This window comes from Triticum aestivum, chromosome 3D, assembly GCF_018294505.1.
Source record: "Triticum aestivum cultivar Chinese Spring chromosome 3D, IWGSC CS RefSeq v2.1, whole genome shotgun sequence".
Lineage (NCBI taxonomy): Eukaryota > Viridiplantae > Streptophyta > Magnoliopsida > Poales > Poaceae > Triticum > Triticum aestivum.
In genome coordinates, this window is record NC_057802.1 from 404916510 (window position 1) to 404927665 (window position 11156).

Sequence of the window (11156 nt, forward strand, 5' to 3'; positions counted from 1 at the left end):
CTCGGCAATATCTGGCACCAGACAATGACCAAGATCGGCATGTCTCCTCTTTTCTTTTTGACATAGATGGGAGATCGCCCGATTTTCACAATAAAAGGCCTTGCGGATAATATTAGAACAGGTAGGTATCTTCAGGAATATTCTAGACTGTTTGATTCCCCAGCTCTGAAATGGCCCGTCACGATTTTCTACACGTTAAAAAGCAAACTTGGTACTTCCGATAGTCAACAAAACTGAAAGCGAATAAAAACTATATTACCGTAGAACATTAAGTATGCCGAATTTAGAAAATGGGGCCATGTAGCGGTTGCCAGAATGTAGGTCACAGATTCAGTTTTACTTGCAGCTGGAGTACAATTTAGGTTCTTGTCTACAAGGAGTCACAGAATGTAAGACTCCATAGTTCAGGGTGGAGAGGTAATGTTCTGGATTGTGTTTTTGCCTTTTTTTCGTTTCTTTTGAACGATTGTGACGACTCTGCTTTTTGTGAGTCATAAAATACATCACTCTTAACGGCGAAGGAATAGCAAATATGGCTTGGCAATATCTAGCACCAGACAATGACGAAGATCGGCATGTCTCTCCCTCTTCTTTTTCTTTTTGACGTGGATGTGAGATCGCCCGATTTTTATTTTTTTTTCAAAACGGAGGCAAAAGTTTTGCCTCATCTATTAATTAAGAAAAAGTCGAGTGATATTACATTGTACCCCTTACTAAAAGACTGTTACTCTCCCGTCATGATTTTACCCAAATGTTTCGCCCCTGCGACTTTCCAAAGCGTAGCCTCGTTCTTGATCGTGTTGAAAACAACGAATGAAGGTGTAGACTTGTGCCAGAAGATCCTCATGTTTCTTTCATTCCAAATGGTCTAAGAGACTAGCATTGTGAGTGATGCCATTGCCTTGCAATGGGGCATGTGTGTATCCAACATCGCAGTCCACCAATCCTTGACCGATAGCCCGATTTCACATTTATAGGATTGGAGATAATGTTAGAACAGGTAGGCATCTTCAGGAATATTCAAGACACTTGCTGTTCGTTTCCCCACCTCTGAACAAGAAGGCATCTTCAGTAGGAGCAAAACGCAAACTTGGTACTTCTGGGAATCTTGTGATGCGCTTAAGCAAAGCAGGAGCTTGTGGATCTGGAGCTGACTGCTGAGAAGGGAAGTGGACAGTATGAACCAAAATTAGAAAATGGTGCCATGTAGGGGTTGCACGGATGCAGGTCTTGGTTGCAACTGGGAGTACAATTGAGGTTCTTGTTCACACTGACTTCAGATACTACATTGCTACGCCACAGTTACAGACTATATATTTTGATTCTACAGACTGCCGTATAATGGCATGCTAAACTTATTAGGCAGCGCTGCTCTGGAAGGTTCAGAATGATGCGTTACTGCAACAAAGAGCAGATAGTGGAAAGCCCCCTTCCATGGATTGTTTGGTCAAGAATTGTCTTGGATTTAAAACTAGCAAAATGGATATGATGAGCATGCACACTACTATTCGACTAATCAATTCAACCCAAGCTTATGAAAGATTCACTAAGATATTTCAGGCAGTTACAGTTTCCACGTACAAGGCGCATAATTTCTGTAAAGCTTTGTTGAAAGACCAAGATCAATATCGTTGGAACTTCATAACGGGTTTCCTATCAGTGAAATGTACGGCCTATGACACTTTGGAATGTCGCGGAAGGTTCAGAATGATGCATTATTGGAACATAGTACAAAGGAAGATTTTGTGGAACTATGTCGCCCGTGCTAAACGGGGTGTTTGGTTCCAAAATTTGGAAATGGGAATGGGCTGTAACGAGCGATTCTCTGACTTGTTTACTTACAGTAAGGGATGGTGATAGATACTCCGACCTTAATTGTGTTTGGTTGAGGAACAGAGAAAGTGGATGGCTGGTCGCTGATCCAGGACTTTGACCAGTAATGCAGGCTCCGATGTTCCAACATAAGGATTGCATCAGACCGTCATGTCTTAAACTTCCAAATTGGGGTGTAGGCGAATATGGGTTTATGAGCGTAAATACGGATACTGGAGCTGGTCGGGCCTTCTTAAGATCTCTTTACCGACAGTATGCAGATTGGGGTGTTGATTTTGGTATGCTATTTCTAAGTCTGTACTTTGCTAGATTCATTCATCACAAAGACCACAGTGATCCATATTGTATTAAGTCACCTAACCAGCGGACGACAGGGGTAGGTAGGGCGGCTGCCGTAACGCTTCGCACGCTAAACCCTAGCCGCCTCATCCTCTCGCTGCCGCCATGGTGCGGCGGCGGGAGGATCGGTCCAGAGGTGGCTTGCCAGGAAAGTTTTGAGGACCTGGAGGGCTGTTGTGGTCGGAGATGAGGCGAGGGCTCGAGTTTCGGTCAGGTGGTGCTCGGCGGTTGTGTTGGTGAATCCGGCGGCAACCGGACAAATCCGGCACGGTGAGCTTCTACAACGAGCCGTCCTGGTTAGGCCACCGAAGAAGACGATGTCACACATGACCCTAGATGACAGCGTGTTCGATCTCAGATCCAGACTTGACATACAACGGCATGGGAAATTTGTTCCACATGTTCTTTAAAGTGTCTTCGTGTTTAGTTAGGGATGTCGTGGCAGTGGAAATATTGTCTTCCCCGCCCTTTCATGTTCCGTTGGTGTGTTTATCACCGGCGGAGGGCTTGTGGTTTTGTGTCTCTGGCGGGTCTTCCGGGATCCGGCCGGTTTAGGTTTCCAGTTGATCCGTCCAAATTTGGCCGGCCTTCGTGGTCTATGAAGTTTCTACAGGTCCTTATCAGCGTTCTCTTCTCCAGGCTGGCCATTTGCTTCGCAGATCGCGACCGTCGGCTACAAGCTCCTGGGTTTCAAAAAGTTTGCTCCGCCAAGGCGGAAGCCCATAGGCGGCACCGAGCTTTGCTGACGACACGACGACACGTCGCTGGTTGGTGCATGAGGAAGAAGACTTCAACACCCCCAAGGCTTTGATTATAATTTTACTTTTCTATTTGGGTGTGTTTGTAAGGTCATGTGATTCTCATGATAATATCTGGCTTTAGGCCTTTTCGCAAAAAAAAAGTCTACAATTTACTTTAGTTACATGATAATATGATACGGTAGAGAGCTCCTAACTTGGGAATAGTGGACATTTCTTAAGTGTTGCCATAACTTGAGTTTGAATAGATTGTTTCATATGTACCATTCTTGCAGTGAAGGTTGATTGTATCTTCGATACTGTGTATAGCCTGGAAGAAGTAATCACTATTTCGCAGCTAAATAACTTGACATCCTACAGTTAGTTGCACAAGTCTCGTTGCTCAATTGCAGCTCCTGGGAGAGCTTGACCGCCAAATAGACTGTCCATCTCACTAGGAACTGAACTACTGAAGTCACTGCACAATTAGCTGAAAACATCAGTGAGCATGTTCATATGTACTCCCTCCGTCCCAAAATAAGTGTCGCTGATTTAGTACAACTCAGCGACACTTATTTTGGGACGGAGGAAGTATAAGATAACAAGAGATGATTGGAACAACTGGAAAGATGTTAGTTCACATTTTACCATGTCAAGGTAAATCAAAACAGATATTCTCTATATATCCATTACATACTCCTTATTTCTGTATTTAGTTTTTATTTGATATTCTCTAGTAAATAAAAACTTATTAGTTTGCATATCGCACACAATGCCCTTCAATGCTGCAAATAAGATCAGGGCCACCAGATTACAAGGAAAATCTTGCCAGACTTATATATGCTTCCATTTGGCTGGCTTACTGATCCAGGTAATGATTTATATATTTATTTCAGTATTACTGTATTATAATTGTGAGTCCCCTCCCCCATGTGGCTGCTAATCAAGATGCTAAGTCACTTACCTTACCAGAGAGAGAAGCTGTAAATATTGTCTTAGTACGCTAAATAAGAACTGTACCATGCGGCATTACTTATGTTGCTTTTGTTTTGCACCAACTCAGCATTTAGTTGCATCTGTTGGATAGGTACTGTAGATTATGGATATCTCTGCTTGCTAGTTTTCATTGTTTGGGACTAGAATGATAAATCATATCTTAAACTTCATAAATAGACCTGGAATATGACATGTCTCATTCAATAAACACTGGTCTTAATTCCTGAACTATAACTTACTCCCTCCGTTCCTAAATATGTCTTTCTAGAGATTTCACCACGGACTACATACAGAGCAAAATGAGTGAATCTACACTCTAAAGTACGTCTATATACATCCGTATGTAGTCCGCATTGAAATATCTAAAAAGACTTACATTGAGGAACGGAGGGAGTATAATTATTGACCAGTTTACGTTGAAAAAAAAATAGCTTGTAAAATCACAAAATTGTGTAAATTGGAAAATATCAAGTGTGAGGCTTATATGTGGGGCCTGATGCCACATCCTAGTGACACATCGATGCTGTTTTCCAACTCATGTGATGTTTTGATATTTTCTGTGGTACTGAACAATTTGTTGATTCTGTGAAGTGGTTTTATAACTATTAATATTACCCTTTTTTTTCCTTAAGACAGGTGTCAATCAGGGCTATCATAGGCCGTGTAACCTTACATTTGATGAACAGAAGCCGAGCTGCCGATTTTTTTTAGAGTTCCATTATGTATATGGTGAAACGACTTCTAATACAGGACATTCTGGTCACTTGAGTTCTCGGTATCCTGTAAACCTGACAAAACATGATGGCATGGTCGTAGGCCTCACTACCTGCACCAATATCCATCCAAAATTCCCATTCACCGCAAGAATCATTCAAGTAGAATCACATCAAAGTGATGAGAGGATACCAGAAGAAAGAAGCTAGGTATATACCGTTTGATCCGTGTAAATGAACAAACAAATAAAACACTGTAATGCTATGAGAACCAAACACATTAATATGTACAGCTCAGCAATAAAAAATGACAGAAAGATTTGCATATCATAGTAAACATCTGCAGACTAATATTTTAATCCAACACACTGTTTTGCAGAGTGATCATTTCTTGCCCATGTTTGCCATTAAAGGAGGTTGTTGACAACCTTGGTGATGCAGGATTGCAGTGTATGTTTTTGCCTAAGTGTTTAGAAAAGATTTCAGGTGAGAAAGAAGATTTCAGGTGGTGCATGCTTGTGTTCCTTGCATTTTTTAAAAGCACATTCGGGAGTGATACAGATACAGCATTAGCCTTTCATGAGTACCTTTTAATTAAGTTTGTAGGATGTGCATTTTAAAAAACACATCCAGTATACAGCACTAATACTTAAAATCAGACTCCTTCTGTTCTTTACTATTCCCTGCCTTGTCAAACGAGTAGGCTTCAAAGTGCAAAACATCCTGTGCTTGTTCCTTACTTCATTATCTCTAGGAATATGTGACCATGCCTGAAAGACCTCTTTGCGGATCACTGCTACCATCTAAAGAGTCAGGGTCCACTTTTTATGTAAGTCTACTCATATCATTTTCCTCAAATCCAAACATCACTTGAAGATTGAACTTGCTCAGCCTTTTAAGAACAAAAATAAACACAATCAACTAACTGCGTGAAGTTATGAGAAAAACATCTACCACTCCACAAGCCAGTGTAACTTACTCACAAATATCAAAAGAAAAGGAGAAGTCTCTTAGTGTTTCTTGTTTCCCTTCATAACGATCATTCCCATTTGAACTGCTGTGCTTCAATCTTTTCTTGGGAGGACTGGAGTAATCTACATCAGATATACCCATTCAAATGACGATAATTTGTCAAAGCCTCCATTCAGTCCAAAATCATCTCTGGTCAAAATAAATAACTTGTCAGCACCTCAAAAAACAATAGATATTACACAATGACCAATCAGCTGCGAATGGTAAATAAATTTCAAGCCTAACATTCACAGGTTCTGGAAGCTAAACATCTTGCTACTCTTCGGACTTCAGACACAGGCCCACTCAACAGCCAAAATAATATGAGCACGTGCCATCATCATCATACCACTTATTCCTCGAAAGTATTACAATCAATCTTATACGGAGTAAGCCAGAAGAGCATATTGAATTCAAGACCTCTTAACTGGGATACCATATTGAATTCATGCTCCAGCCGACTCATCCAAATGTCCGAACTATGGGAGAGGGCTGGACAACATCTTGCTACTCTTCGGACTTGAGACACAGGCCCACTCAACAGCCAAAATAATATGAGCAGGGCTGGAAATTATACTCCACACCCCGAATTATTTATTGTGTTTACTGGGTTTTGAACCCTGAACCTCTTCGTTGCAAGCTTATGCACCTAACCAGTTCACCCCATCAGTCCGAACTGATGGAGGAAGGCGGGCAATATATTTCAACAACTAGAAGTCCAGAACTAAATTGAAAAGAATCATGACTCGCAATCTCATATTATATATCAGTTAATGGTTGGAGTGAAACAGCAGTGTGTTTAGAAAATTCAACTGGCGATAATGTTAAACGGCAAAAATAAAGAAACTTTGGATATGGCAGTCAAAACAAAGCCTTCTTATAGATGGAATAATAAACATTACTGGAGACAAGGAACAGGTGAGGCTACATTTTGAGTCTTTGATAATAGGCTTTACATAGCACGGTATGCGGGTACAGGCTACAGAACTAATAATACTTAAGGCACCATGTTGCGGCATCTTGGTTATGTCAGCAACACCAAAATATATGCAATCCTCCTCATCTTCAGTTCCCATCCTTCATGGCAAAAGCTTCAATGGCCACCTGCATCACCCTTGTAGTCTGCTAAAAGAGAGCAAAAATCAGCACATCTAAGACCAAAGCTCAACTCGAATGCATAAACAACAGACAAAGACTGATTGAGGGTATAAACATGAGCTGTTTGGGGAGGTTAGGAAATACCTCCAATGTAGAATTCACAGTTGAGGACCCCCATTGTTGAGATCTGGAATTTGTATATAATCATTCAGCCTTTGAAGTTCATTGTTGAGGTATGCAGTCCTTGTTGCCAGTATTGCAATCTCATCAGCACATTCTCCAAACCTCGATAGCATATATTTCCGAAACCAAGTAATGTTATCTACGCATGATTGCTTCTCCATCATAAGAATACGATTTTGCTCATCAGCCATAACACCCGAAGATGACACGCCACTTCCTTCACACATCCTCTTATACTCCAGAAATGCATCAGAAGACTTCTTAAGTTTTTCTTTGTATCCCTGAAGGGTGCCACGCATCAGCTCTTTATCATGGTCGAATTGCTTGATTCTAATGTGCCTTGACCGACGTTCCTTCTCTGAATCTTCAACGATAGATCGGATTTGCCTGTCTTTCTCATGCCCCTCCTCCCTCATCTGTTGTATTTCACCTTGAATATCCCTTAAAATCCTATCCGCGTCAGAAAATGCAGTCTCCAAGGTACGGACACGATCTCGGAGTTTTTGTACACAGGCATGGGAAGGACGAGCTGGGGCTGGGGCAACTTGGCTCACCGGCGGCGCGACGACGGCGTTGAGGTCGAGCCCGTCGGGTGGGGCGGGGAGGTCGTGCCGCGGGAAGCTCCCGAGGCCGAGGGAGCCGGGCAGCGCCGCGCCGCCGCCGCCGGCGGCGGCGGATTGGCCCCGCCGGTTGCCGAGCGGCGCAGCGCGTCGATCATCGCCGCCTGCGGCGGCATTGCCGCGGTAGGGCCTGCCGAGAGACATCGGGTGGATGCTCCGGCTAGGGTTTTCGCTGGGGTTGGGTACGGGACGGGGCCGTGGTTGGGTGGGGAAGGGGGACGGCTCTGCTCGGCGTTGGGGTTTTTGCCGAAAGGGGAGGGAAAGAGTGGGAGGCGCAGAGGGGGTTGGTTTGCCCATTGATTTGAACGAATCGAGGTATTTATCGGGATACGCGGCTCGGGATGCCACGCGTGGCTGAGCAGCGGGGTCACCAGAGGTGTGGCGCCCAACGGTCGGCGAGCGCATGCTGGTGGTGGGGAAACGTCCGTGGCGTTTTGCGAACGACCCGAGAGGCTGTGACAGGACGAAGACTAAACGAAGAGACCAGACGAGAGGCCAATTGACCGAAGCTGGGCAGATGGTGTGCATTGCAAGCGATAGCCTGTAGGTATTCCTAATCATAATGAGTATCGCCGGTGCTCGTTAAATGTTTTGTGACCTACTAGTATATTTCCAGTGCAACGTACCGTGTGCGTGAGTGCAACATCGGTGACTAGTTTAGAATCACGGTACAAGAACAAATAGGGTGTCAATACTTTCTTGTAAGCGCGATGTAATTTTTCGGTCACAACACGAGGTATGAGCTTGAATTCATTATAAATGCACGTGTCGTCGCTCTCATAGGGCCCCACTAGATGGGCCCACCCCGACTCCGCGGCGATCGCCTAGCAGTTACTACAATCCAAAATTAGAGGAGGGCAACATCACTAACGGCTATATTTTTTTGTGAATGGGCTAACTGCTAATTTTTTTTGTCACTAGGCTAACGGCTATTTTGGGTAGAAACATGCCTAAATTGCAGCCACCCTCCTCCACGTGAATGCTCTCCTCACCTTCTTTTGAAGCGTGGTCCATTTTTGTAGAGAGAAGGTTAGAGCCCGACTATATAAATAAAGCCACATGGCAAGATCAAATACAAATGAGACATAAGCAAGTCCAAACATTTGCATATGCAGCAGAATTACAGCCTTAACAGCAAACGATGGCACGCAGGTCAGCAACCCACCGACAAAAAACTAACAACAAGGACTAGAACAAGATAAATTCGGGACAGCTAGGAGACCCGATCTCGGTTGATGATATCAGACGTCGTAGCTCGCTCACGAGAGGTCAGGATGTCCTTCACCTCCCTATCACTAGATTTAACCAGAGGCTTCCACTGTTGTAAAATGGCGAGAAGTTTGAAAAGACAATCAACAGGTTTGTTAGAAAAAATATTCTCAACGGAGAACTTGTTCCTAGCTGTCCAAAGGACCCAAAAACCACAAACCAAACCAGAAAATCCTACTCATCTGCCAGGACAAGGATTTAGCAAGATCAATAAGACCAACAAATGAGGTAGATGCCCAGTTAACACCCAACCACGATTAGGTGCAACTCCATAGCAAGTTAGCTAGGGCACAATTGGAGAGAATCTAATCGGTATTCTTATGAGCACCACATAAAGCACAAAATTTCGAACCAGGGCCGCTACGTTTACGAATTTGATCAGCAGTCGGAAGCCTACCTCTAGTAGCCTGCCAAAGGAAAATTTTAATCTTAAGGGGACCACCAGCCCGTGAGATATATTTATGCATCTGGCTGACGTGTGGTCCATTCATATGCAAAACACGATTTAATGCATGTTGGATTGCATGCGAGCCGTTGGCGGGAGGGGGGGTATCTGGAGCAACACCCTCTCTTGGTTTGGAGTATCAAGTGAAGTTGTTCATTGTTTTGAGCAACTTAACAATGAATTTGAATCTAAAAAGGAAAGTAAACAAAAGGAAGTTAGAGAGGGTGCATGTATCCTTACTTGTGTTTCGTTCCTCGTATGTGAACAGTCTCAACATTTATTTACGAATTAACGAGGGATTTGGTTTGATGAGTGAAGGAAAGGAAGTCAAATTCTGGAAGGGTAAACATATCTATAATTTTTTACTGTTTTGTGCTATTATATTATCACCTATGAATACTTTTTATAGCATTTTTTTGGACTAACCTATTAATCTAGTGTCCAATATCAGTTTCCGTTTCTCCGAATGTTTTTGGTTTATTAAAAATCCATATATATATATATATATATGGAGGTCAAAATACCATGCGATTTAATACGATTTTTTCAGGCAACGAAGGACCTAAGAAGCTTCAGAGGAGCGCAAAAGGAGGCAAGGTGGCGCCACACTGCCACCTGATGCGTCCAGGGGGTAGGGCACGCCCCTAGTCCATGTGAGGCCCACCTCCACCGCCTTTCGTCCATTCCACTGCCATAAATTCCTATAAATACCAAAACCCTCCGAGATATTTTTATTCGATTTTTTTCGCCACCGCAAGTTCCTGTTTCACGAAGATCCAATTTGGAGGCTTATTTTGGAGTCCTGTCGGAGGCTTCTTCATCATACTTACTACCTGATGACCCACAAGTATGGGATCGCAACAGTCTTTGAGGGTAGTATTCTACCCAAATTTATTGATTCGACACAAGGGGAGTCAAAGAATATTTATAAGCCTTAGCAGATGAGTTGTCAATTCAACCACGCCTGAGAAGTCTCTTCCTTGCAGCAATTTATTAGTAGCACAGTAATTTGATAGAAGTGGAAATATTAGAAGCAGTAGTAACAGTAAAAATAGCAGTTTTGTAGCAATTGGAACGACAACAATAATAGTAACTTGAGCAAAAGCAATATTATAATAGTGTAGGCATGGAGTAGCGATAGATATTTGGATGAAATTCATTATGCACAATCACAACTTAGAGCGATACATAACAGCTCCAATTCATCAATCATATGTAGGCATGTATTCCGTGTATAGTCATACGTGCTTGCGGTAAGAACTTGCATGCCATCTTTTGTCCCACCCTCCCATGGCAGTGGGGTCCTAATGGAAACCAAGGGTAATTGATAACCCACAAGTATAAGGGATCACAACAGTTTTTTAGGGTAGAGTATTCAATCCAAAATCCAAATTTATTGATTCGACACAAAGGGAGCCAAAGAATATTTGCAAGTATTAGCAGTTGAGTTGTCAATTCTACCACACCTGGAGAACTAAATATCTGCAGCAAGGTGATCAGTAGCACAGTAGTATGATAGTTTGATAGCAGTGGTAACAATAGCAATAGTAACGGTAACAATAATAGTAGCAATTTTTATAGTAATTGTGACAACAGCAACAACAAAAATAGTAACTTAGCAAGATCAATATGTGAAAAGCGTAGGCATTGGATCGGTGATGGATAATTATGTTGGATGACATTCATCATGTAACAGCTATAACCTAGAGTGACACAGAACTAGCTCCAATTCATCAATGTAATATAGGCATGTATTCCATATATAGTCATACGTGCTTATAATAAGAACTTGCATGACATCTTTTGTCCTACCCTCCCGTGGCAGCGGGGTCCATAAGGAAATCTAATTGATATTAAGGTCTCTTTTTAATAGAGAGCTGAAACAAAGCATTAGCACTTAGTGAATACATGA

At 42.7% G+C, this 11156-nt stretch overlaps 1 protein-coding gene across 3 annotated transcripts; it reads right to left on the minus strand.

The window, feature by feature from the left end:
- Positions 1–4739: 4739 nt before the first annotated feature.
- On the minus strand, positions 4740–7794 carry LOC123074760 (uncharacterized). Of its 3 annotated transcripts, XR_006436046.1 has the most exons (3): positions 6872–7794; positions 6558–6751; positions 4740–5779 (listed from the first exon to the last, which is right to left on the minus strand). XR_006436046.1 is itself a non-coding variant. In XM_044497517.1 (2 exons), exon 1 carries the CDS (start codon positions 7672–7674, stop codon positions 6886–6888), a length of 789 nt encoding a protein of 262 aa, XP_044353452.1. In that variant the 5' UTR covers positions 7675–7794; the 3' UTR covers positions 6485–6751; positions 6872–6885. The 3 variants fall into 3 exon arrangements, 2 of the variants coding, with proteins under 2 accessions (XP_044353452.1, XP_044353453.1); XM_044497517.1 differs by lacking the exon at positions 4740–5779 and having other exon boundaries at positions 6485–6751; XM_044497518.1 differs by lacking the exon at positions 4740–5779 and having other exon boundaries at positions 6485–6754.
- Positions 7795–11156: the final 3362 nt, after the last annotated feature.